At 38.8% G+C, this 27,246-nt stretch overlaps 1 protein-coding gene and 1 pseudogene across 5 annotated transcripts in view; one reads left to right on the forward strand and one right to left on the reverse strand.

Annotated features, from left to right (window-relative positions):
* The first annotated feature begins 1,133 nt into the window (after window positions 1–1,133).
* Window positions 1,134–1,251, forward strand: LOC118602022 (annotated as a pseudogene).
* A 1,589-nt stretch (window positions 1,252–2,840) lies between these two features.
* Window positions 2,841–27,246, reverse strand: part of GOLIM4 (golgi integral membrane protein 4) — a 68,910-nt gene continuing 44,504 nt past the window's right edge. The window contains exons 5-16 of one of the 5 annotated variants that reach the window (XM_016148140.2): window positions 26,989–27,139; window positions 24,156–24,238; window positions 23,557–23,640; window positions 20,135–20,293; window positions 17,611–17,934; window positions 15,747–15,994; window positions 15,212–15,291; window positions 13,721–13,830; window positions 10,788–10,955; window positions 10,396–10,464; window positions 4,604–4,684; window positions 2,841–4,279 (exon numbers count right to left, since the gene is read on the reverse strand). In XM_016148140.2, coding sequence (XP_016003626.2) covers window positions 4,130–4,279; window positions 4,604–4,684; window positions 10,396–10,464; window positions 10,788–10,955; window positions 13,721–13,830; window positions 15,212–15,291; window positions 15,747–15,994; window positions 17,611–17,934; window positions 20,135–20,293; window positions 23,557–23,640; window positions 24,156–24,238; window positions 26,989–27,139 — 1,707 coding nt within the window. In that variant the 3' untranslated portion in view covers window positions 2,841–4,129. Of the gene's footprint in view, window positions 4,280–4,603; window positions 4,685–10,395; window positions 10,465–10,787; window positions 10,956–13,720; window positions 13,831–15,208; window positions 15,292–15,746; window positions 15,995–17,610; window positions 17,935–20,134; window positions 20,294–23,556; window positions 23,641–24,155; window positions 24,239–26,988; window positions 27,140–27,246 lie in introns of all 5 variants that reach the window. The other 4 variants (XM_016148139.2, XM_016148143.2, XM_016148142.2 and 1 more) reach the window with 4 other exon arrangements.

Here is a 27,246-nt window from a genome sequence, read left to right on the forward strand (position 1 = left end):
CTAAAAAAATGTCAATAATTGCACGGGGTCTGAGATTTTACTCACTTTACAAGCTATCTAGTTAGCCTGCCATGGTTTTATGGATGCTGGTAGAAGACTCTCGACTGCTGGCTCAGAGATCAATATTTCTCATGGCCCAGCAGGCAATGTGAGCTTCATGTTCTCCTTAGTTCCTCTTTCATCCCCAAGTGTCACGGGGACAATGTGGAGCATCCCAGGTGGATGTTGCACAACAGTGGGCTTGTATCACAGCTGAGGATGCCTGACCTTAGGAAATTCTCAGTCTTAGAAAGAAACTGCTAGCAAACCTGTCCCAGCTTTGCCACCCAGAGACATTATCTTTATTATCCTGCTCAGGGAACAAATATGCCCTCTGACCCAGAAGGAGATACTAACTTTAGCTTTTGTTTGCTAGGCAAGTACCTTTGAAAAGATAGTTCAAGAGAAAAGCTGTCACAAAATGTATAGAAACACCATGAAGAATTTCCCTGCAACAAAAAATCCCAGGGAAGAAATCAAATTGGTGGGTTTTCAGCTATGTGCCCAATCTTGCAGAAAGCACTTTGCCTAAGGAGATGGGGTAGTATTATTGGCTCTGCTCAAGTCAACTTCCCATCCAAGAACAGGGGTCAAGGTCAGTTACTAAGATATTAGGAGAAATGTGCTTGACAAGGATGAGTCACATTTATTATGATTCAGTTTAGAGTGGAAATTATAAAGAGGTTAGATGGGACCAGATCATGAAGAATTATGTAGGTCACATTTAGAAGTTTGGAATTTGTCCTATGTGCAATAGCAATTGTATTAAATCATTATATAATGGGGTAGTGTAATGTTATCTTTAAAAAGAATACACTAGCAGATTATAGAAATAGGAGAGAATAAATGAGAAGTTAGGGGACTGTTATAATAGTCCACGTAAAAGATAACAGGGGCCTGAACCAGAATAGCAGGGGTGGAGAGAAATGGGAACATTTAAAGATATTTTGGTAGTATCGATAGGGAGAGAAGAATGAAGGACAAACTTGTTCTTGTTTTGGGAAACTTAGTGAATCGAGATATAGAATCTAGAAAGAGAAGTAGGTTTTAGGTGGGAAAGAAGGCATGTTCATCTTTGAAAATTATAAATTTGAGTCTACGGCTATGCCACCCTGAATAAGCCCGATCCTGTCTCATCTTGGAAGCTAAGCAGGGTTGGGCCCGGTTAGTCTTGGATGGGAGACCACCTAGGAAGACCAGGCACTGTAGGCATAGAAAATAAAAAATAAGGGATTGGAAGCTGACAAGGTCCTTGCAATCTGTGATGTCAACCAAGGGTTGCCTTGCCTAAAAAAATCATAAATAAATAGATAAATAAATAAATAAAATAAGAAAATTATAAATTTGAGGTAGGATGGGTCATAGAAAGCTAGGCTGAAAGATGGAGTAGGAAACAGGTGTCTATGACTTGGGTAGGAAGAGGGCTACACAGAGAGAAGACATCTGTAGGACAAAACCTGAAGAACACAGATATTTAAGGGGCAGGCATGAGAAGAAAACCTGCGAAAAAGATTAAGTAGTAGCCAGGATGGTAAAAAGAAAACTAAGAATAGAGAGTACAACGGAAGCCAAAATTAAAGATGATCCAAGAATAGAAATTGACCTCATTTTTAAATGGCTTGCAACATGCCATAATATTGATATAATAGGTACAATGTAATGAGAACTAAAAACAAAACACAGAACTCAAAGCATTTGAACAATGTCAAATGCTCTAGAACAAACTTTAGTTAGTGGGGGGAGGAGATTCCATCGACATTAAAGGATACAGTGGGTCCTATTAACACAGTCCTTATACCATGAAGGTATTCAATAAATGTAATTTTTCAGATTATACTTTTACTTCTACATCCTTTTCATTTGCTCTTACAAATATCGTCATTATATTTGTTGTAGTGTAGCTTTTTTGTGCTCCATTGTACTTGTCCCTTAATAAATGTCCTCGTTTTTCCCTTCTGATTATGTCCCTCATACCAAATCCTCTGACTTATTGGTTGCACCAGATGTTACAGATTAATTGGCAAGGTAAATACAAGGGACATTTTATTTCTGCTCATCTCATTAACGTAGATCAGCTCTAGCTGATTAGTTCTCCTCCAAACATTAACTAAAATGACCCTGTAACTTGGTGCCATAGAGAGTAGTATGGTTTGTGATTGCTGCTTTCCTAACTGGGATTTAACAGGTTTTTCCTTTGTTTTGTGTGTGCACGTGACGCTCTTACATTCCTGGACCTATTTCCTTTTTCTTCCTTCAGAATAAGCTCAAATAAAATAAATATTCTTAGCTCTTTCTTTAGAACAGGGGAAAAAATCACATACCAATCCAAAGGAGAAAGAGATAAAGAAAATATGAACAGATTCAGAAAGGGATTTTAGGATTCGTTAATATATACTGGTACCACTTAAATTATTTTCCTTTTATGAAAAAGAACTATTTTATAAAATAAAAAGCTATTAAGAAATCACATACTTTAAAAGATTTAGCACTTGCTTTTTATAGCTTTATTGACTATTACCAAGTTTCGATTTTCATATAATTAAATACTGCAACTGGGACATTAAAAATACAACTAATTTACCAAAATAATTGTATTCTGAATATTATGTACAATATTATACATTTTACATTACAGAAAGTGTTTTTATACATAAAGGGAAGATTTGATTTATGGTTATTGAAAATCTAAAATACATTTGAACAAAACATTCCTATGCATACATACACAATCACTCAATTGGGACAATCAAAACCATACATGAGTGTGGTTATTAAAAAATAAAATTACATTCATACAACAATGGTAGAAATTGAAATGTATTTTTATTGATTCGAGAGTATTATTACAAAACCACACACATGAATTATATAACCTAATTCTAAATATTTAAAAATCTTTATGCTTGAGACTGAAATACGTTTCTATACCCCAAGGGGAATTTTTGATTTTTAATTTAAGGGATTTTTATTATTCATAATCATTAAAATACCTAAATGTGGGCATAATGCAGACCCAATCCCGGCAAACAGAAAAGTAATGAGGGTATATCATATCACCATGTGTGTTTCACCATACAGGTTTTGAAAAATAATCCTATTTTTCAAGAAATGATGTGTAATACCTTGTTTCAATTATACAATATGGTATGCCTTCATTGTCATACTTGTCAACAAGGTTATTACTAAATTGAGGCAAAGAGCTTATAGGGGAAATATATATATATTACTATAGTGTACTAGATACTGAAACAAAGATATCACTACGTGACTTCAGAAAAAAACAGAATGGATGTTCATGTAGAAAACACCACCCATTCACACTAAATTAATTGTTAAACAAGGTGTCAGTCTTTCAAAAAGGTTAATATACTGATGTGTCATATCTTGTTTGCATATTGAAATATCCAAGTCCAGACTACTATCTCATGAATTTTAGTATTATCTCATTTTTAAATTATTTCCTTTCAAGAATAACTGTGCTTTTAAGTAAAGCCAAACATTCTTCTGACCTGAAGTTTGAAAACCAACATCTTTATGAAAAAAAAAAAAAAATGGCTTTCTAACTGTATGTCACTCTATACATGGATCTTATTCCAGCAATACAGAGACTGGTAAAAATTCTATCAGAATTATACACAAGAGCCTTGAAAAGGCAGCAATTAGTAAACTGGCCATTCTCCTTAAAGTATACTCAGCATTTTTGCAGTATTCCCTATTTTGAAATCCTGTATTCTATCAAAGGCAACTAACAGAATACCAGGAAACTAGAAGACAGAAAAGTAACAAGTTGAAACATGTACAAAATTGATGTCCTTTCCAACATCACATAACCTATGAAAAATGAGATTCAGAGCCTAAGATTTGCTTCGCTTTCTTCTTGTTCACGTTTAGCTTGAATATAAAAGACGCCCTAACCCAGGTTACCAAAATATATTCATATAAATGTATGAGTGTTTCTAATACAAAAGTTTTAAAAAGGTCTAAACTCTTAATTCCTGTAATTAAATATCCTGGAGTTCAGTAGGCAGATTTATTTTTGAGCAGCTTGAAAGGAACCTGACGGCTGAGCTGTCTGGGAAGCTGGGCATGGCTACATTTCAGCTCTTCGCTGTGATTTCTCAGCTACGGCTGCCCCTTCATCGTCCTCCTCCTCCTCCTCCTCATAGTGCTCCTCTCGGCCTTTGGGGTGGTGATCATCTTGAACTTCTTGCCCTTCTCCATCATTGTTTTTCTCATCGGCCTTAAAGTTAAAAGAAAAAAAATAAAAAGAGCTAAGAGATAGGGCAGAGAGTTAGTGAGATAAATTATTCCCTCTAAAAAAAGAGAAAAGAGTGTGAAGTTATTCCTTTTGGGAGAAAGAAAACAAGCGAAGAAAAATGTTCCGATAGAGAGCAGTGCTGGTTTTTCCTAATCTTCATATTGTCACAAATGTGCTAATACTGGGTTGGCCTTTTAAAACTCTGGGGTATCTTAGACGTACTGACTCATATTTATCCAACTATACATATGGTATCTCCTAAACATGCACAAACATGTGCAATAGAAACATACATCCTACACATACATTTTCATCATTTTCACCATAGGTCTCTTCAGCATTATGCACCAATTCCCTTTTTTTCTCTTCAGTCAAATCTTCCTGAACCTAAAACAAACCAGAGATACGAGGTGACACTTTCATCATCTAAACATTTGGAACAACGTATTCTGATTTCTAAAGAATTCAAAGTAGCAAAAACAAAATTAAAAAATAAATTTAAAAAAATAGTCAAAGATTCGATATCTATTAGCTATAAAGGAAGGTGTAATACATCTACTGTTAAAAATATCTTACTCAACTGTCTTCCATACCAAATGCAAACCTGGCATACTGCAACTGCTTAACAAACATGGTTGACTGAATGAAGAAGTGAATCAATACAAAAATATCTGCCCTGTAAAGGCACAGAAAAGACACCCCGTGACCTATTTATGAGGTAAAAGAAAACTGAGAAAAAAATGTGTATATATATTTTTATAATTAAGAATAAACTTCTCTGGCTAAAATATCTAGAACATAGAACACAATCATTTCAATTTCTTCAGGAAATAGTTAGTAAACCTCCTCAAATCCCTTAATCTCTTTAGTATTCTAACAAGACAGTTCTGTTTTAAGTAGTTTACTTTTCTGTACAGTATTACTATTGTGTATAACTAGTCTCAATTAATTTTTCTTCAAAATGCCAATCAAAGAAAGCATCATATTCCACAAAATACAGGGTAAAGTATTTTCTAACTTAACTATTTTGAAAACCATATGTACGCCAAAAGTTTTAAATCATTTGAATACATTTCAAAAAACTGCTGACCACCAATTAAGCATAACGTACAACCCTGGTAGCAAAAGAAAACCTGATCTCTCCTACGGACAGCGGTGTAGAGTAAGTCTTCTGAAATAACACATAAAATTACCTCTTTTTTTTCTCCCTTTTTTTGGTGTTTGTTGGTGGGGGATGGGGGGGGGTGGCGCAGTATTAAAAATCTCAGGAATGGGCCAGGAAAGTTCTGCAGGTGTTCTAATTAAGGAGCAACAAATTAAGGGCTGTCTCAAGGTGTCCAGCCCAGGTACAACAGGAATAAAATCTCTAAACATAGATTTTTTTTTTTTATAAAACTATAATGCCATTAAAAATATCTGATAAGTAATTCCATGGAATTCTCTCATGTCTAGTCCATACTTATATTTTCCTGATTGTCTTAAAAATGTCTATTTATAGTTGTTTTGTTCTAATTATGATCCAAAGACTACACCTAACTTGGGTTCCACTCCCCTCTTTTTTCCTTAATGCTATTCTTTGTCCTACAGACCCACATTCTGAATTTATTTGCGTTTTCTGGCATTACTTAACGCATTCCTTTATCCACCTCCCACCCCTTCTTATAACAGTTAGTTTAAGGCTCGAATGAATTCATATTTACTTGTCAAAGCAAAGGTTTTGCAGAGAGGATGCTGTAGATTTCATATTTTCATTGCATCGGGAATCACATAATGTTTGTCCCACTTTTAGTGAGGCTACGGTTGGTCAGGGATCTCAGATGGTGACAACCTGAAACCTCCTTAGTAAAACTCCCTGACTTCCATTCATCTTGTGATATCATCCATCGATGACTACTCTTAAATCAACTGTTTTAATTTAGGGTTACAAAAATGGTGGCTAATTCCATCACGTCTTCTGCAATCACTAACTTCTACAAAGAACTTGCCCATATCAACTATTTAGTTACTGTGCTTGGTATACTCAATTATGGTAGTAGCCTTTAAAACCAGATCTTGATGGTCTCTACTCATGGTTCTAACAATAACAAGCTGTGTGACCTTCGAATATTTAGCTAACTTTCCTGAAGCTCGAATTTCTTATCTGTAAAATAAAAGGGTCGAATAACAATCATTAATTTTCAATTGTGTGAGTGTGTGAGTGTTTGTGTGTGCATGTACAGTGGGGGAGTCACAGACCCTTTTAAGGCTTTGGTAAGGAAGTCTTGAGTAAACGGGCGTAGATGCACATTATTGTGCATAGAAATTTCAGGACGTTCAGACTTCCCAAAGTTCACTTGCACCACCTATCCTAGGCCTGCCTCTCTAAACAGTGTGCTCTGTAAACATCAGCACCGGCTGAGGCACTTGTGAAGAACTCAGACTCCTAGGCCCCACCACAGATAAGACAGAAATCTCCAAGGGTAAGGTCTGATGCAGGAATCTGCATTTCTCACACACTCTCCAAGGTGATTCTTAGCCAGAACAAAGGCTGAGAGTGACTCACTTGAGTGAGAATGGATACCAGGCTAGAATGTCTCTGGCGAGAGAGATAAACACCCTTTTCATGATCTGACATAGCAAATTTAGAATTTTGTTTGTTTGTTTGTTTACCCAATGCCAATATAATCTGAGATGAGAAGCACTTACTCTTTAATTTAGGAAAGTCACAAATAAAAATTTGCAATTTTTCAGATATATACATACACTTTATTATTCTAATAATATATTCTTTATGTTTGGGGCAAAAGTAAACTAAATTTATCTTAAAGGCATTACTGAAAAGGAACAAAATGATAGGAATTTCTAATCTTAAAAAATGCTTAAACTAATTGCCAGCAGCCAAATGTTACTCTTTTATCATGTAAACACACCAATTACCTCTTTCACACTCAGCCGCCCTTTTTGGTACCCTACTAAAGCTGATGCAAACACTGTGTTAAAGATTTCCTGACAATGCTCCTCATTATTTGTTATTGTCCACTGAAATCTAATGTTTTAGGCATTTTAGAAATGGCCCCAATGTGATGTGGCAAAGTTTAACAAATAGTCAAAAAAAACCAGACCTAGTGAGTGTGAAATGGGCCTTGGCCAGCTCCCTGTCCCTGAATGTGTTAATGTCTTTCTTTCATGCACCAGAGATGTTATGGGGTGAGGCAGGGACCAGAAGGCTGAACTTTAAGTAGTAAAGGATGCTGGGATGCAAACAGGCAGACGGAATGGGGCCAGGGGAAGGCTTTCAGCAACGTCTGCTATAGCGATGGGCATGACTGCTGGCTGAGTAAAGTTTAAGGGGAGCTTTTGCCGCCTGGACTACTTCGTGATATGGTGATTCACAGGCCAGTCGAGCCACTAAAGATGGCCAAGTAACATTGTGCTGCTCTCTCATGAGTGTTCAGATCAATGTTTTTAGTTACGATGAGGACACCGAGCACTAAGATTTTTCAAGCAGTCATTCATATATTTTTTGAAGATTTAAATAATTTTAAAGCATATAGAACATGTTTTGGCAATTTCATAATCTGTCCTGTTTGCTCCTAAGTAGATAAAAAGTTTGGGAAGTAAGCAACATGATAGGATCACCTTATGAATGTCATTCTCTCAAATAATCCCACACAATAAACAAGGAATGCTTTTTAATAACTGTCATTTTTATGTCTTAGAAAGGTAACATGGCTGCACTATGATAAAAGAAGGCATGCACAGTGAGGATTTCCTAACATCACACTTGTTTTGGGTCCTCCTCTCTCAGAGTTCAAGTCTGATGGGCTGAACAGGGAGAGCCCTGGCAAGCTGCAAGTCCTGCAGAGGAGCGGAGCTGACAGAATTCCGTTCGACTGTGGGCTGGAGGGAGGGGAACCGATGGGAGCGATGGGCCTCACACCCCAGTGGTCAGCTGGGGCAGCTGGAAAAGTCTGAGGCTCAGTAGAGGCAAGAACGCCGTACATTTCATGGTACTCTGGTTTTCAGAGTGCCCCCCACAAATGTGGTCTCATACACACATCACTTATTAACAACACGTGTTCTCACATATTGCATTCCTCTTTATTTTTCTCATTTTGCTGCGGGCTGCTGAGAACTTCGTCTCTGACTATCACTAGTCCTTGAACTGTGTTTAGGAACCACTCTTCTCTTCACGCATCAAGGTTAGAACAAGGACCAACGGAAAGAGATGGGTGATCCAATAAGAATCACCTCAGGAACTACCAGAGAAATACAACACAGCCTGAAGAAGAGATGCTCAGGGGTAAAGAGGAAAGCTATGCGGGGAAGGCGTGCGGGGCTTCCTCTGAGAGTTCACAAGGCAACGGTCCTAACAAGAGGATGTGGCGGCCTGGAGCCTATGCAAGAGAGGGTTAGAAAGTGGGGACAGAGAAGCCAAATATAGGAATTCTGGGCAGGGAAGTATGAAAAGAGAAGCAGGACGAGGTGCCAGGTGCAGGGAGATAATAAAAAAGTTCTGGTCAGTTCCGCCCACCTGAGGGAGGAAGAGCCGCGGCCTGAAGGAGTGGCCTCTGAGGGTCAGGCACTGACCTCTGCCTTGTTGCCCTTCTCCTCCCTTGCCTATCCTTTCTTTCTATTCTTGATCCCTCTTGGATCACAGGATTTCTCTCTCCACCTTAACTGATATACTAGAGAAGTAAAAAATAATCAGTAAATACTGATTAAAATTTTATGTTTATCCTTCTGAATTTTTAAAAAGAAGCCAAGGTGAACCTCTCCTTTTCTAATCCCTCAAAGATTCCTGGCATCTGACACAATGAAATAAAGTAACATTAGTCTAGACATCCTGTTACAAGAGCAGTCCAGATGAATATCTTTTTCTTGCCAAACGTCTTAACACTCAAGGCTGCTGGTTTCTCTAATGCTCTCTTTTGATAAGACAGCTCAGGGTCTTGATTGGGATGAACAGCAGGATGAGAAAAAAGGGAGAATAAAAAGATGAAGCCAGTTAGAGAACACGTGACTAGAGGTATATAGCCAGCAGCTATAAAGTGGGACAACGTTTTGTTTCCCTGGTACAAGCACAAATTTTAGCATTAGCTCCGAAAGCCAACAAATGCCATAAAAATGAGAAAGCAGACCCAGTCGAGGGAACTGTGTATGTGACTGCAGCAGGGTCTCTGGTGGCCAGGCTGGTTTTTTCAGACTGCCATTTATCCATCCTCTCATGTGGTTCCCCTCAGGGCCGAAGCCACACATTGGCAAGATGCCTGGCTGACAGGCGACTCTGAAACAGGATTTTAATTTACTGGACCATTTACTGGTCCAGAGAGACACTAAACATGGGGCCCTGGCCTCATCCAAATCATGTTCTCAAGTACTGAGCTTCAGTTGTCCAAACAGTAGACTGCTGTGACTAACCAGCTACGACCAACACTATTCATCAACCAGTTAACACAAATGGGGCACCGCGATGCTCTATATCTGATTAACAATGTGCCGGAAGTTCACAATAAAATACCAAAGGAAAATGAAATGCTAAGAAATTCCCCCAAATGCATTTTATTCATCTTAGTTCCTTATGTATTTTTCCTTTTCTTTATTGTTAAATTTAATTAAGATAGATACCAAATTCTTGGAAAGAAAGAGGCTAAAAGTAGAGACCATGAATTTGTTTAAAATGTCTGGAGGGAGTGAGGTGTTTTCTGACGGACACCGCAGCAACGTCTACAGAGGAAGGTACAGGGGTTAGATGGTCCAGACTCTCTCAACGGGAGATTTGCTCTTCTCTAATTTAGGAAGGAAAGACATGGGAGAAAATATTTTTACAAAGATCACATACACCCAAGTCCACCACTCCTGGGAGACCGAATGTCTTCTTAATTCAAAATTTCTAGTGAGAACTGGAGGGAAGGATTCTATTACCCCGTTTCTGTTACCTTCTAATGAAACGGCTCCACTGTCATGGGCTGTTTCCTCTTGAAACCACCCTTCCTTATCCTGCCTACGTCTTTCTGAGCATTTCCAGAGAAGGCATGTCAAAGCGATGCTGCTGTGGGGTTCATTTCAGGCCAGTGTGACGCGCCATGCAGCGTGACCGGGCCCTCGCGCCCTCCTACCTCCTCCTCTCCCTCCTCCTGGTACTGCTCATCCGCGTTCCCCTCCTGCTGGTCTGGGTTTCCCGCCATCTGTCAAAACAAAAGGGGAGGCTCAGGTTGCTGAACCCTGGAGATGTGTCTGAGACGAAGAACAAGCATGTCACCACGAAAAGTGTACTGTCAATGCATCGGTGGCCAGGAAAAAAATAAATAACCATTCCCAGCATGAAGCCCGGGCTGTCTGTCACCCCGTCTCCAAGTGCAGGCTCAGCATTTCATCTAGTGCACCAAAAACCAGTCAAAGAGGCAAAGCTGCTATCAGTGTAGGTTATGACTAACCTTCTGTATAAACGGGGGATCTAGTAAAATGCCCAGGTTAAAACCACTCTCCCTCCACAGTGACCTCTGCTTACCACTAAATGCTCCTCCATCTCAGTGTTCTCTTGTTTCTGATGACTCTGGTTTTGCTCTTCATTTTCATCTGGCAAATTTTCTTCTCTCGCTTGTTCGGCTTCCTCAAATTCATCTTCTCCTTGGTTATTCGGGTCATCTGCTGGGTTTATATCCTCCATGGCTGCCCTCTGTAAAATTCCAATAAAAAGCAACCACCACTTCAAAACACGGGATCACATTTAATTTCATCTGAAAGGCCGCACACTTGGAGGAAAATGAGATCGTCCTTCACCAGGTTGTTCAGATCTTTCCTCACCAAGATGCATAAGTACACAACCCGCTTACTGACAAAAGGTAAAATGCTCGCACTGTTTGTCAGAAGCTGATGAATTAGAATGAAATATGAATGGCATGTCTCTTCTACAAGTGATTCCAAAATAGTCCTCCAAGCTCTACTATAGCAAGTAATGTGACCATAACTAGACATAGGAAAAACAGTTAATAAAAAACAAAAAAACCAAGTAGGAGAAATGATTAAAATGGGAGATTTGGATAGGCAAATGGGAACTTCATTCATTATTATGTTGATTTTTATACAGACAAGTTTTCCTTCGCAGGTGATTTTTTACACGTAAGTGGGAAGAAAGCAGTCGAAGAGAAAGAAGGCTCACACCCAAAAGGACCAAAGAAGAGGACTAGTTCAAAAGTCAATGATCAATTTCCAGTATGGATCAACTTTCTTTCTAACAAACATTATCACAACACTCAGAGATGTCGCACTAGCAAGGCACGGGAGGAAAAGAACTGTGCTAACCCAATCTTTGGCAATACATTTAGAAAAGTATCCCCCCAGGCCCACACCACCTCCCAAGTAGTTCTTAGTTCAACAAACGTCCTTCATATTATCAACTGTAGAATTATCCCAAATTCCCACTTAAGCTCCCAAAGAATCTTTCAAAATATGCCCTCTTCAAGATTTAAATTTCAGAGCCTGAGCTGGGCAGAAATGGCGATGCTCACGTGAGCTCCCCCATCACTCCAGTGTCATCGATAGGGAATTTGACTGAGCAGCAAATGATTCCCGGAGATGGTGAAGTCTCAGAGTAAGATTCAGTCTCTTTTGGCATGAAAGGACCTGAGCCTCGAGAGCAAGGGCTCCGTGAAGCTGACCCAGATTCTACTTCAATTCACTTCAGAGCCTTGAACATGTTCAAGAGCTCACTGCAGTCTCAGCTGAACTATTATCTGTATATCCCTGGCTATATACTTCATTCGAGTGCAAATGACACTTTTCTTGAGAATAAAGAGAGTGACAAATCATTACCTTCACACTGAACTCCAGTCACTCCACAATCTCTTGTCATACGGATTCCTTTTTGTGCACTATCAATCATTTGTGCGGGAACAGAGAAAAAAAATGTGACAGACCCTCTTCAGAAAAACGGCATGAAAGCTTTTGCGAAAGTTGATAAAAATATGCATACTAGCTCCAGCCCTAACCGAGTAATAAGTAAGGTTTAACAGGCATGGTTGCTATATTTTCATAAAATAACAATGATCAATTATATGTCAATAAAGTTGGACAGTATTTTTTCAGTCAAAAAAAATAAAAATAAAATAGGTAAGACAGAGGGGCAAATGGGGTAATGATTTCTAATTAGAAGAAAAGTCCGATGTTCCTAAGTGTGTTGTTCCCCAGAACAGGTGAACTGATGATGACAAGAGAGTAAAGGGTTTTAAAGTCAAGCAGTCAAAGCTCACAGCACTTCTCGGATGTCACGGATTGGAGCACGCAGGCGCCTCCGTCCGCCCTTCATGCTTTCCAGGCTCACTCTCAGGCTTCTGCACGCTGACAGCTGCCTCTCACGGACACTCCCTTGCTCTTTCGTACTCTCTGGCTCTCTCATACTCTCCCGCTCACTACAGATCTTGCTCTTTCCTGCGATTATTTCAGGGCCAAGGTTCCCTGGAGCATACTTTCAAAATGCTAATTCTGGGGCGGGCACGTAAATACGGTCTGCCATATTTCTGTGCAAATTAAGTGGAGAAGCTGTTTCCATCAAGGAGGCTTTGGGCAGCCATCAGGAGGACTTTCTCGAGGATAATCAAGAAAGGAGATGGAGCCTCCTTTCAATCCACTAGATCAATATAAAAAGGGCCCATAGCACAGCACAGACTATAAATTTTATAAACATGGCAGTTGCTTTACTAGCCAAAGATGACCGGAGAGCTAAAGTAATTTACAAAAATCGCCTACGCATGAGCACAAGAACATGCCCACTCAGCATTTGCTTGCCACACTGGTAGGCAAGGCCAAGGAGCCAGAACACCCAGCTGAACTGGGAGTCTTGGTCTCTCTTTTCGGTAAACACAACCATCTTGGTTATTAGGTCTCTATCTATATACAGTCTAATTTTTTAATAGCATCATGATAACCGAACAATTTTTTTCCCTTCTCAAATCGCACATTCTTATCCAGTGTTTATTAACATGGTCACTGACTATTGGGAGATTAAAGAGTCACATGACATACAAAACACCCTAATAAGAGGCTTGCCATGCTCAATAATAATTAACTTCCTTTCTCAGGTTCCCTATCCAACCCCCACACTTCTCTTTCTTTTTACATCCTTCAGAATTACTACATCTTTTGATGCTTTCACTTTTGCTCTTAATTTTAAAAATCGTTATTAATCTAAAAGTCATCAGAGAACTCTAGAAGCTTTTGACATTTTCTCAGAGCGATCTTTAACCCGTCCTCATCTCAATAGGTCCTCATGGTTTATGCTTAATACCACTGCTCTTACCACGTGATTACATGAGCCACCTTCCTTCTGTGCTGATGTAATAACGGACATATCAGGAGCCAGGAGTGTGGTGTCAGGCAAACCTTCAAGTGTCCTTTCTGCCTTGTGAGTTTCCGAATGTTTTGCCCAGAAGAGAAGATACTTACATCTGCCTCGGATTCTGGGTCAGCTTCATGGAGCCCTTGCTCTCGAGGCTCATGTCCATTCCCTCGTTCTTCTTCTGCCTCATCTTGGTGCTGGTTGTCTCTCTCATAGGCTAACAAATCAAAGGAATTAACATCAGCCCAGGGGAACCAGATAGGAATATTTCCTTTCACTCAAAGAAAAGCCACCAGTGAGCTTTCCCAGAGACCATGTCACCCAGTCTGTACTCCAGTGAGACTAACTCAACATAAGGCGCACGGCTCAGCTTTTCTGAATGACGTCACGTCCTTTTCCCAGACCATGTGTCTAAGGAGAGAGTGCAGGTGAGTAGCACCACTGTAATTCTCTGAAACGAATGTTTATAACAGAAATGGCAATCCTCCCCCACACCGTTTTCAAAAAACAACAAATGAAACTCTCAATAAAAGGAAGTCCAGTCAACTGGACCTTGCTAAAATTACTAATTTGGGGCATTATCATAGGAAACAGCAAGGTTCCAAAAGAAGACATTGATACTGTTTCATAAAATGAAAGAAAGAACAACTCTGCTTGTGGAGAAAAAAAAACAAACAAATATTGCCCATCCTGTGTTCTCGGATATGGCACCGATAGTGACAGTCATGACACAGATAGATACATCACACACTTACACTTGTATAGACATTCACTCGCTGCTTTTTGCAAAACTATTTTGATAAAGAGAATTTAGATACATGCATAGAAAGAGAACAAGTAACTTTTTAAAGTAAGCTCTAAGAGGGAAGGTTAAGTACATAGAGAGTAAGTAACCTATAGAAAACTAAGATATAGAATAACTTACTGTCATCTTTTAGGTGCACCAAGGAATTCATTAGATAAAGAAAAACTATTCTCTAGTTTTACTGATAATGGAACAAAAAAAGCTTAAAATGCTGCACAGGGAACATAAGGAAAACAATTTCCTGGCTATAAGGGCTATAAAATATCAGAACTGGCTATAGTGGGAGTTAGAATAAGCATCTTCCTTCTGACTCCTTAGAAAAGGACACATATCTTAAGTGTTAGTGTTGCCAGAGAGATAGTTACTTTCTAGTTCTATAATCACAGAAAGCAACGTTTGATAAATTATTAGATGCACACCATAAACGAAAGCTACTATTGACTTAATTTGAAAACTTTTAAGGCAATGATCCAAAAGCCTCCAAGGTAAGGAAAAAATGAGAAAGTTTCCTAAAGCATAATATTCGTACAATAATGTGTCAATAATAACTATTTGGTATACAAAAGCTTACACTACTATTTCTTCTCTACTCTAAAATGTTACAGAGGAAACAAATTATCTTGGGCAATTTTGGCTACTAATGTGCACTGTTTGGGAGGATTAAGAAAAATTCAACAACAAAAGATACATGGAACACAAATCCTTGCCCATACTCATATGCATATAGCTCTGAATTAATATATATTACCAAGCAATTTTATTACAACATTCATCATCTAAGAAGTCTCACCACCTCCTTCTTCTTCTTGGATGCCCTGGTCCTCTGCTCCCTGAACAATATCATTATCCATGGCATCATAATGAGCTGGCTGCCTGCAAGGAACACAAACATTATTAACTCGGTGACAAAAATTAAGTAGCACAGTTTGACATAAGTCATTTATCTTTAAAGAGCAATAAACAAATTTTCCAACCTTTTTCTTTTAAAAAAAAAAAACAATAAAAATTTCTTTAAAAAAATTAGGTTTAATAAAGATTATGAATATACTTTCAAAAGAACTTTAAAAAAGATTAACTACTTTTCGAACGATAAAATAAAGTTAGCACAAAACCCTCTAGGTTATTTTGAGACCTAAACTATAACTTTTAAGCAGGAAAAAAAGTGTTATTTTTAAAATTAAATATTTGGAATTCAGTTCTCAGGTAATTGTTCTGCCCCGGCAACAGGAGCAATATGACCCCTCAAGTTCATGGATAACAAACAGATAAAGCTGTTTTTAATTTGATGAGAAAAACCAGAAGGCCTGTCTATGCCATCAGAAGGCTACCTTGGCTGCTCCGGCTGCCCCTCCTCCTGTCCAGCCTGCCTCTGCCGGGCCAGCTCTTGGGCGAGAAGCTGCTGCTGCTGCTGCCGCTGCCTCAACAAGTGTCCCTGCAGCCTCTGCTGATGCAGGGCCTCCTGGTGCTCTCTCAGCCTCTGTGCCTCCTCAGCCCGCCTCGCGGCCAGTCTCTGCTGTTCTAGCTGCTCCTCATATGGCGATCGAAATTTGGTATCCGGCTTGGCCGAAGGATGTACCTGGGGCAAAATGAGTTGGAAATATGTGAGAGCAGTGAGGTCCTCTGTGTTCTCCCTTCATTTGGTCCTCATGACAAACTCAGGAGGCAGGGTTTGTGTATTGACATCTATCAGGGGAACTGTGACTGAACATTAAATCCCTTGTCACCCAGCCCTGGAACTCCTATTTTCCAACTTTCTGAGTTTCTCCTTGGCTTCCTTTAGCAACTGATCCTCCTGATTTGCTGGTATTAAGGCCGATTTTCAATGTGCTCCCTCTCAAATGGAAGAGGGCACAACAGAAGAAATAATTTTGAATCATAATTAAATTTATGTTCAAAAGGCTCTGCTCTAAGTGGGCAATTGGTGACCTCAAACTAATTGGGACAATTTGTGAGCTTGAGACTAAGGCCTTTCCATGAAGAGAGAAAGATCTAGGGATACTAATTAATTCTAGTAATGTCTGTACCAATCTCAGGCTAAATATAACCAAAAAAAAGTGAAATTTCTGATTAGGGTAGAAAAGGAGAGAACCAATTTTCCTTAAAGAAACAAAGAATGGGTAAGAAGATAGTGCCTTCTGATTAAAGGAAAATCTGATACAGGAATTCTTAAACACTGCTCCCCATTGAGAGATCCACCACTGCCTCTTCCACCCTGCAAGTGAAATAAGTACACAGTATTCTCACCAAAGGTGTAAGGTGGAGAGGAATGAAACCTTGCGAGGAATTACTTTTGAAGGACACACGACTGAGAGAAGCTTCTTCATGCTAACTTTGCAGCGTTATAAGAGTGCAACTACAGAAGCTTTCACACCTACTCAGCCTAAAGCTTCAAGCGGCTGGAAGCTTTAGAGAGTCTGAGGCCAAATAAAGCTTCAAAGTTATAAATAAAAGGTGACCAGCATGTATGCAAAGACCAGGTAGCCTGCTGTTGGGTATCGGCTTAGAGGTAGTGGAAGAAAGGTAGCTAGCTGCATTCAGTGTTGCTTTAAGTTCTTTTAAAGTATCATTTATCAAAATAACGGACTTTAAAAAAAATCCTACTTATGTAAGAGAGAGAGGAGTGCTCAGTAGGGGGAGCCTGAGCAGAGACTAGTTAATCAAGCTCAATTAGAGGAGTATCCTTAAGTGATAAGGTCAGCTTTCTGATAACTTAATAGCCACCTTGAAGGTAAATGGGCAGAAGCCAACGTACGATTTGAGAGTAAATGAACAGAGATCAGGAACGTTTAATGAAAATGAGACTGTTCTTGGCCTCAAGATGCTCACAGAACTTGAGCACAGACTGGGAAGGTGCCCGACCAGGTGCTCATCTATGCTACTCCACTGAGGAGATGTGAACACGAGTCCCCCTCCCTGGGCACTGCATTCTGTCCATCACAGACACATACATATAGCGGCAGCTCTCCTCTTTTCTCCAAACATCTTTCTGAGGTATGTCAGTAGCTCTGCTATTAACAATGCCACAGAAAACTTAAATATGTCCACGTAACATTTAGTGAAATCGCATTTTTTATTTTAGACATTGTCATTATATGGGTAAGCCTTTTCTTTAATGTTTGAAAACAAAGCCGCGCCCCCTATTCCAGGCAGTGAAACCTAATCCAAGCCAGCCTGGAGTGGATGACCTGGTACCTCGGCGGGAGCGTGCCCTTCCAGAAGGTTGGCTGCTTCTCTTTGTCCCTTCCACTCCCTGTCCTGCTCCTCTGGAGACGGATCGTGTTCCTCCTCGAGATGTTCAGCCTGCCCGACCTGCTCCATTGCCTCCTCTTCCAGGGCCTTTCTGTGCTCCTCTTCCACCTGACGCTCCTCGGGTTCTCTGGCTTCCGCTTCCTGCTGGTTCAGCATTGCCTGAGCCTGAATTTCTGCTTCCTTCTGGGTGGGAGGATAAGGTTTTGTTTCTTCTGTTCTTCCAGGCACTGCTTCATGCTTCTGCCACACATCACTATTTAGAGACACCTAGGCCAAGCACATCACTGGAAATGACACTTCTATTCCAAAAGTACAGATATAATTTCTTTATTACTATGTCTATGGGGTCACAACATAAGCAAAATCCTGGAGTCCAGAAATAGAGAGTCCTGACTGAAAAGTATGGCTGCAATGGAGTCATTTAACTCTTCTCACTGTGTAACCCTAACTATAGAATAGAAATAACATAAGCAAAATTTCATCTTGGAAAGGACACAGCAAACAGCCTAAAACTAAAGCCTGGAAGTACTATATCTTAGTAAGCCTTTCCCACAAAAGCAAGCTAGTTCCCATTTTCCATTAGAATAACAAGGAAAAAAAAAAAAACCTTCAAACTTCAAATGATGAAATGTTTACATAATTTTCTTCAATGTATATTTTGTTTTCAATAATGATTTGAAAAAAAATAAGATCAAATTAAGAATGAGTTGGGTTTATTTGATATTAGCTAATAAAAAAAGACAATCCTTTACTAGTAGAAATCTGTGTTAGCTAAAAATAGTGTCCATTAGATCAGGTACAATAGAACACTTTTTTAATGTATTAAGGTAGCATTTTTTCGTAAACCAGAGGAAGCCCTCTGTATTTTGTATTGTTAATACAGAAAACACTGAACAGAAAAATGGCATCTCTTTTTACAGAGTACTCTTCTAAAATTGATTGATTGATTTAACTCAGTTTTCCCCTGCAAGTTTCAGAGATTTCTATATGATCTTCATTACTTAGAAAAGAAGGGTGAAAAGAGATGATATAACACAATTAGGAAAATCTATCACTCCTTTCTCCACCTCTAACCTTCTTTATCAGAAAAAAATAACTTCTTTGGTCAGACTGCTCTCCCCTAATTGAAATAAATGTAAAGGCCTCTTCTTAAATTAGCAGGGATATGACTGAGAAACAAGGTTATACAAATAAATAAACTGGGGAGAAAAGACTTTTCTTAGACATCTGAGGGTAACTTTTGGAAATGTACATTTTACCAACCTGGCAAGTTAAGACATAATACTGTGCTGAGTTTCCATGAAATAGCTCTTTAAAAAGCACTGAGTGCTCTCAGACACCTGTCATTTATCTCCACAAAATCCCTGTGGGAAAGGCTGCAGCAGATAACTACTATCACCACCTCGCAGACGGAAAAACTGAAGCTCTGAGTCATTAAAAGATTAATCAGGTAGACCGGTAGTTAACCTAGGGTAGAGGACAGAACTAATTCCCAGGCCAGGGATCTTGTCGTGTTGTTGTTGTTGTTGTTGTTGTTGTTGTTGTTGTTGTTATTATTATTAATTAGAATTAACCTAAGACCTAGACAAAGAACAAGAGGCCATGAGGGATGCAGAACCTGTCTGTGAAGAAATGCTCTGTAGTACTGAAGACTCGTGAAGTCCACTCACATCAACTAATTGTCCCTGTAAGTTAGTGACTTGAGCGGGGGAAGTCCTCTCACACATTCATTGTTAACAATTTTGACAGAGGAAAGATCACCACACCTGACATTATTACACCTGTGACTGCAAAAACAATTTGTAAGAAAGAATGCTTAGGGTGGCGCCACTTTTGATGTTTCATTTATGAGATACTCTTAAGCAAGGCTTAATTTTATGAAGAACAGGAATACAAAAAAGTTGATCATGACACCAGCACTCACACTCTTAGTAGTTTTATAAAGGCCTTTTAATCCAAGTGTTAGCATGTTCTGTGTGGACCTAGTACTGCGTCAAATTGAAATATATTATCAATTTCAATATCTGAGTGGGCTGTCATATCTTCATGATCATTTAACCATCTCCCTCTACTAAAAAAACAAAAAAAAAAACTTAAAAATCTCAGACATGAGACAACAATTTGTTTCAAATAAATAAACCCACATGAATAAATACATGAATAAAGCCAAAGCCATTGTAGTATTTCCCAGAAAATAGTACAATAGTAGTTCTCAAAGTGTGCTCCCCAGACCAGCTGAATCAGCAATGCAAATCCTCACGCCTCACCCCAAATTAGCCAAATCTGAAACGCTGGGCTGCGGCTCAGCAACCTGCATTTTAACAGCCCTGCTGGGGACTCTGATAGATGCTAAAATTTGAGAACCACTGTTCTGCAGGAAGAGTCGGCGATATTTAGAGCAGTTCGCCTGATGACAGCTTGACAAGGTTAGTGACCTGTCCATAGGTTACCGGTTCACGCCTCTTACCTCCTGTGGCTGTCTGGCTGGATTCTCTCTTGCTGTGCTGTCACCTTGTGGCGAATGTGCTACCTGAGTAACATTTTGCTGCTTTGTTGGCTCCGGTTTTCGAAAGCTTGGAATCTTATTCAGAGTATCTTTCAGTTGTTTATATTCTGCAACTTGAGTCTGCATATAAATTGCACAGTTCAAGAGGAGAAAATTAGATAGGCATTAGGGGTCACTGGGAGGCTAGACAAATGTATTATATCTAAATACAACTTAGAAAAAATATGCAGATCGTTTTCATGCATTAGCTCCTCTTACTTGAACATGCTTAACCATTTTTAAGCACATGCAAATTGGAATTAGAGTTAAAGGGAACAGAGAAAAAAATGTCTATGACAGATGTTAGTTCCCCATGCTATGTTAAACAAAGTTGGAATTTTTATAAATAACTTTCTAGAATAAACATCATTATTAAAAGACAGCTGTGTGGTAAGTATCACAGCATTAAAAATCTACTAAAAATTCACATAATTATACAAACACAGGTGCAGATATCTTTTAACAATATGGTCCGAATAACATTTTTTCAGCCGAAAAGAACCACAGGTTTAAAATACGTAACTGAACACATGTGTATATACGATCACTCAGGCCACCTTCCTCCTCCAGTCAACTTGTGCTCAGATAGGGTCCCTTACTTGCCAGAATGCTTCCAGGATTGTACTCTGTAGCTTTTTTTGGAAAGCAAAAGCACAGGCATATAGTGAAGCTAGATTTTTATTACTCAATTCCGTAATGTAGATATAAGAATATATTCTTTTGTGTGTGTATGTGTTGGGGTGTGTGTGTATGTGTGTGTGTGTGTGTGTTTGTGTGTGTGTGTGTGCATGACATTTTTTATATAAGGAGCTAGAAAGGCAGAAAAAAAAAGTCAAACTCCTTAACTAAGAAAATGAATAGAAACTGTTTATACTTAGCTCATCAGAAGCACCAACACTGGTATCCTAAAACAGAAATGCTGTGTGTGCGAACACACGCATAAACACATGCAGAGAACACAGAAATCTTTTTCCGAGCAAGCTCCCTAGACAGGGCACATGGTGCGCACGGCAGAGCAGGCGGTGGGGGCTGTGGTGCAGCCAACGCTCCTGCGGCCACAGCCGTGCACGCTGCACAGCGCTCTTCCATCCCAAGGAGGAGGTGCCTTTTTGCCTTCTTCTAATTCGCACACAGGTCAGGATGTCTGCTTGCTAAATCTATCTTTATCATTTATACAAAGATGTGCTGCATGGCTAACAGTGGCTCTTAGCCTAGAAATCAAAACATTTGCAAACTAACTTTGGAGGCCAAAGAAAAAGACAACTGACATCCACATAGTGATATTTTTAATGTTTTAAGATAAATATGGAGAAATACACAAACCTTAAATTTAGTGTAATTCTTCTTTTTTCTCCTAAATACATAATCTTTGAAGGCAGTAACGCTGTGGTCCTCAAATATTTGTGTGCATTAAGAATTGGAAAAATCATGTTAAAAATGCGAGATCCTGGGCCCCACTCTATTAATTACGATTTACTAAGCCTGGGGCAAGGCCCAGGTAACTGTGATGGACGAGTCTCCAAAAACACCAGCTCAAGAATTAAAAGTGACTTAGCAGTCAGGATAGCCCAAGCTTCAACTTGATTCCGGTCACTGATCTTGGGCGAGCTACTTTAGTTCTCTTTATTTAGGTAAAAAGGACATAATACCATACAGTTCAACACATTGTGAATATTAAATAAAATTGCATATATAGAGTTCATATGATAATCTCTGACAATTGTAAACACTCAAATAGATTCTACTCTTGCTTTCTCCCCCCTCAACTACAAATTGTCTAGACAGAATCTCATAAGATGACTTACATTAAACGTGTAGATGTCTAAACAGTATTTGTTTTCTAAGAAGCTCTACAAAAAATTTTAATATGAGGATTAGAGGTGAAACTCTAAGTATTGTGACTAGTTCTGGCAAAACTATTAGGAAAAAAAAGGCAGGACAAACTTGGGGTTTTCTCCCCAATGATATTTCAAAAAATAGAAAACTATGCACAGCGTAAGTAAAAAAAAAAAAATTATATGTATGTATGTGTGCATGTATGTACATGTGTGTATGTATATGTGTATGTATGTATTTTATGTGTGTGCATGTGTGTATAGATATATATGATAAAACCCTGTCAGTAACACTCCTAGGGTGCTTACTACAGAATTTGGTTGTGGTCATTAAATAAACTATTTTACTTACATTTCTCTGGATTTCCAAATTGTTGCTTCACCTGATGATACTTATGGCCATTATAGCACAGAGTATTCAAATTGATTTGTTGCAGTTTTTAGTATAAAAAACAGCCTCACATAAAATAATAATACTTGGCAAAACTTATATCTATATATAAAGAAGGTTTTGAATGAAATAATCCCTTCTGAAGTCAATTTAATTTATACTCATGTAAAAAAATCACCTGGTAGCTAGTTTCATAGGGAAATGGCCACATCACTGACTACAATGAAAAGGAGTCCCACAGATGCAGATGTTACAGACTGAGATGGGTCAGGGCCCACAAAATTGTATTTCTAATAATTTCATAGGACAAAATTGATACTTAATCTTCTGATAAGTAGAGATAGCTGGTTTTCCTATGCCCTTTTCTCTGAATTCTTCCAAGCGAAGAAAAGTGAAGCCCTGATGGTTAAGACGAAGTGACTAAGCTAGCCAGCCATTCCTGTTTCTTTGCTTTTCCTAGAAAGTGGAACAGCCAATGTGGTATTGCTTTAATAAACACTCCAACACTTATACTTGTTCATTTGTTCCTTCAGTACATATCTGCTGAGGGCCCACCTTGTGCCAGGGGCTGTTCCAGGCTTTGAACAAATAAAACTTATGACTCTTGTGTTTTACCTTCTCTATTGACATGAGAGCTCTTCATTTCTTTCTATAATTTGACCAATAACACATAAGCCTAGTCCCAAAAGGAGTATGAGTAGGCTGGAATGATGGGAGCAAGGAAGGGAGGGGAAAAAAAAAAATGTCTGACAATAATTTATTTAGGTAGCTAGCATCATAAAATCCTATAAATCCTAAAGAGTCAACACAGGCAAGAGACCATATGTATATGGAATAATTTCTATGATGTAAACAAGGATTAGAATGCTGAATGTAAGGGCTGATGCAGGGTTGAAATAATCATATATATTCCACAATTGGTGGCAAAAAATAATCGAAGGTTTATTTAATATTCCCTTGATTGAATTCTGAAAGTATGCATGATCCTCAGAATCAGGATAGCTCTGTGCTAAGGAACTCACTAAAGATTGGCTTTTGAGAGACTGCATGCATAAAGGAATTCAGAAATGTTAAGCAGACTTTAAAAAAGAACCGATAGAGGCTGCTACCCTTCTAACCTGTGCAGCAGCTAGCGCACTCTTGTGGTCTTCCAAAGTCACTACAAGTTGTTCATGCTCGGAGAGTAAATTCTTATGCTGTTGCTACACAAAAAAGAATTTTACATGTTGAGTTTTAACATTCTAAGACACATTCTTTTTTGGCTGACAGTGGTATGACCACCCAAACGTTGCTTGCTTGCTTTGTTGTTGCTGCAGCATTTGTTAAGTTTAAAAATAATTGTAGAGAGACGAATATGATTAACGTAGTATTCTAAAATCTAAAATGAGCTACACAAATATCATAATCACAATAAAACCAAGAGCAAAGGAACAAATCTTTCATTATTAATAAAGCTTTTTAAATAAAAAGCTTATTAAAATGCAACCATTTAGCAAAAGAATCATTTCAGTATTAATGAACATGTTTGGATTTTCAGACCATTTTTTAGCTTACGATGCAGAAGTGGTAAAAGAATTAAGCACACTCAGTTTATTCCAAGCCCAAAAAGACAATGTGGATTTGTAGAACAGGTCAATTAGGGAATCACTTTTAAAATCATTCCACAAAGTAAATCAGGCAAACACTATAAACAGTCAAACGCATGGCTTTGCTTTACCTTGACATCTTGGAGCTGTGTATGTATGTCCTGGTGCGCTTTCCTTAGTTGTCTATTCTCTTCTCGTAAATTGTACACAGTTTCTATTTTAGAAAAAGAAAATCACACATAAAGCCTTGATATTTTTAGGCTTTTGATGCTAATGCTTCAAATCTACAGCTTCATATAACTTGTTTTAGGATTTGTTTTGAACTTTGACAATATAATATTCCAAATCTATTAAAACTACACAGCTTGGGCATGGATTCACTTGTGCATCCCCACATAATCTGGTTCAGTAGCTGAAACACTTTTAAAGAGATTACACACTATAGAAGAAGGTAAGGATTTTTAATTACTCAGGAGTTAAAAATGGAGTATTTCTGTTAATGAGTAATCCCTTAGGGATAAAAGGTAATGGGCAGGGGGGGTCTAAAATTTGAGTCTCTTCACAAATTAAAAATAAAGTTATCAGAAAGCATAAACCCTATTTCTCAGAGGACAAGTAATTTCCACTGTCCCCAAAAGGAATTTCAATTATGAAGGCAACTCAAGAAATAAGAGACAGAGAAATACCACTTACCTATTGAAAAATTATAAATATATTTTCATTCTCCTAGCATTGAGCTCTTAACTGATCCAGATTCCTTGCTCTAGGGAAGATCTTTCTAGGGCTATAATGTGAGACTGTGGTAATCACAGTGAAGCCCTAATATCTCCCCAACCTCAAATCCTACTCTTTAGGGTACGGCCACAGCAACTCACAGATTCTAGACCCAACTCTCTTACCTTCTTGGTAATTTCTCATATTCCCTACATCTGGACATTAAATGTTATGAACTGGCAGCTACAAACTTTTTTTTTTTTTTTTTTTTGCCCCTGCCGTATTGGCCTATATGTGTCTTCCACATTTGACATTTGTCACTATTTACAAAATCAAGAATCTGGCCACACTAGACTAATTCTCATGTGCAACACGCAGTGGAAGTGAGTGGTGGCAAAGTGACCATATACCTTATTTTCCAATGGGAGAGTGAAAGGAGGTGCTGTTGGTTTTTATGCTGGGACAGCAGGCATAAACCTGTGCTAGGCGAACTGTCCTAAAGCGGCAGCTGCTTCCTGCAGACAAACCCTCAGTCTCCAGCGTGGTACTCGGCAATGAAGGAAAGTGCCAGTCACCATCTTTCAGCATATATTCTGTCCACTCTAACTCCTTTAGAGTCCCTGCCTGACTTGGGAGTACTGAATTTGTGCCTGGGTTTGGAGGAGAGATCAAGAACAAGGTGGGAGATGTGGCCAGTGACTGGGTTGTTCACCTACCTGGGATAATGGATTTTCTCGAAGATCAAAACAGAACCACTGGCAATCCAAGAGGACTGTAATTGTGTCATTGGCTAGATGTGGCTTCAGTTTACACACACACATACACCCTTGAAATATGCAAACTTTGCTAGCTTTTAAATAAATTTCAGATTATAAACTCAATGGCAGTGGCTCCCATGCCTTGACTGTTTTACCTTCAGTAAGTTATTTAACCAGTAGACCCCGATTTCATTTGTTAAATTAGGCTAAACATAACACCTGCTTACAGGTTGTTATGAGACTTAAATAAGATAATTGCATGAAAAAGCTTCACCTGGTTCTGGCACATGGTAAAATCTGTTGAGTGTCAGCTATTATGATGATGATAATGAAAAGAATAATTATCTAAGCTTATATGCTATCAGTGCATCTCGCCAGGAATTCTAAATTCTCTTCTCATATCACATTAAACTACCGAAGACTGCTTGGATGTACAATCTTTGTCTGCCACTACTGACCTGCATCTATCACAGCATGCTTTAACTTACAATCCTATGCTTTATTAAGGATCATAACCAAAAAACACTGCTGATGTGAAACTGTCATCAAAGGCATTGTCACACTGTGTTGGTCAAGGTCACCTTGAGATATTTCTTCCAAAAATTAGCTGGCAATATAAATAGTGCTTTCTCTTGCTCTCTTTTCTCCTTATTCTCCCTTTGTCTCTGTCTCAGTCTCTCTCTACCCCCAAAGGTATTAATATATTCTCCATTTCTGATGACAAGAATACTGTATTCACTGTATTTCTCTTTTTGTGCTGGGCACCAAGAAGTTGTTTTGTTGTCTTAATGACCTCTTAACACCTGCCACATCACCAAGAAGCCAAAGTCCCTACATGTCTAAATCTTTTGGGTATCATCAGCTGATGGCCAACCCAGCTCTAACAAGACCACCTAAACCCTTTGTAAATTAGCACAATCTTTTTTCTTATAACTTATTATTCTGAAATACTTATAGACACAATGTTGCAAAAAAAGGGGGGGCAAAGAGGTCAAAAGTACCCATCACCCAGCTTCTCTCTATGATAAAATCTTATTTTATAAATATAGGGCCACCTGACTCTAGAACCTGAGCTTTTCAAAGCTACTGTTGACAACTGAAAGAAAGTCTTTCTGCCCCCTTGGAGATTTCTAGAAATTCTTTGCCATCATAATTTTTGAACATTGCAATGACTGGGGATCATCGACAGCATTTTGTGGGTTGAAGGCCAGAGATGCCAAATGTCTCATAACACACACATAAAGAACTGCCTAACATGGCCAATGTGTCCCGTTGAGAACACTGAGCATTCTCTTCTGCTTCTCTCAACAAACCAAAGAGATAAGGAGAAATGTGAAATGTTACAAAGAAATAAGTGGATAATAAAAGACCACATGATAAATGTAAATCAATCACCATGCAAAAAAAAAAAAAATGAAACAAAAGTCTATTGTTCTACTGAAACATTGAGTACTTATTTCCATGAGTACTGGCGAGTTAGATTTCCCAGTACCTTTTAGCTTAGAAAGTTCCTGTTCTTTCTCTCGCTGCAGCTGTAGGTATTTCTGCTTATGGTCATTAACTGTCCTACTGAAGTCTTCTCCTTGTTGACGATGTTCCTCTTCCAAGTCGCTGTGCTGTTTCTTTAGCTCATCATGTTGACTCTGCAAAGATGAGACCTTTGAGCAAAGATGTGCATTCTCTAAATTACATCAGAGTCTATTTCTCAATAGCATAGCCTTTCTCTTGTTCGAAAGTAAGAACAAATGAC

This window comes from Rousettus aegyptiacus, unplaced genomic scaffold (assembly GCF_014176215.1).
Source record: "Rousettus aegyptiacus isolate mRouAeg1 unplaced genomic scaffold, mRouAeg1.p scaffold_m13_p_4, whole genome shotgun sequence".
Taxonomy (NCBI): domain Eukaryota; kingdom Metazoa; phylum Chordata; class Mammalia; order Chiroptera; family Pteropodidae; genus Rousettus; species Rousettus aegyptiacus.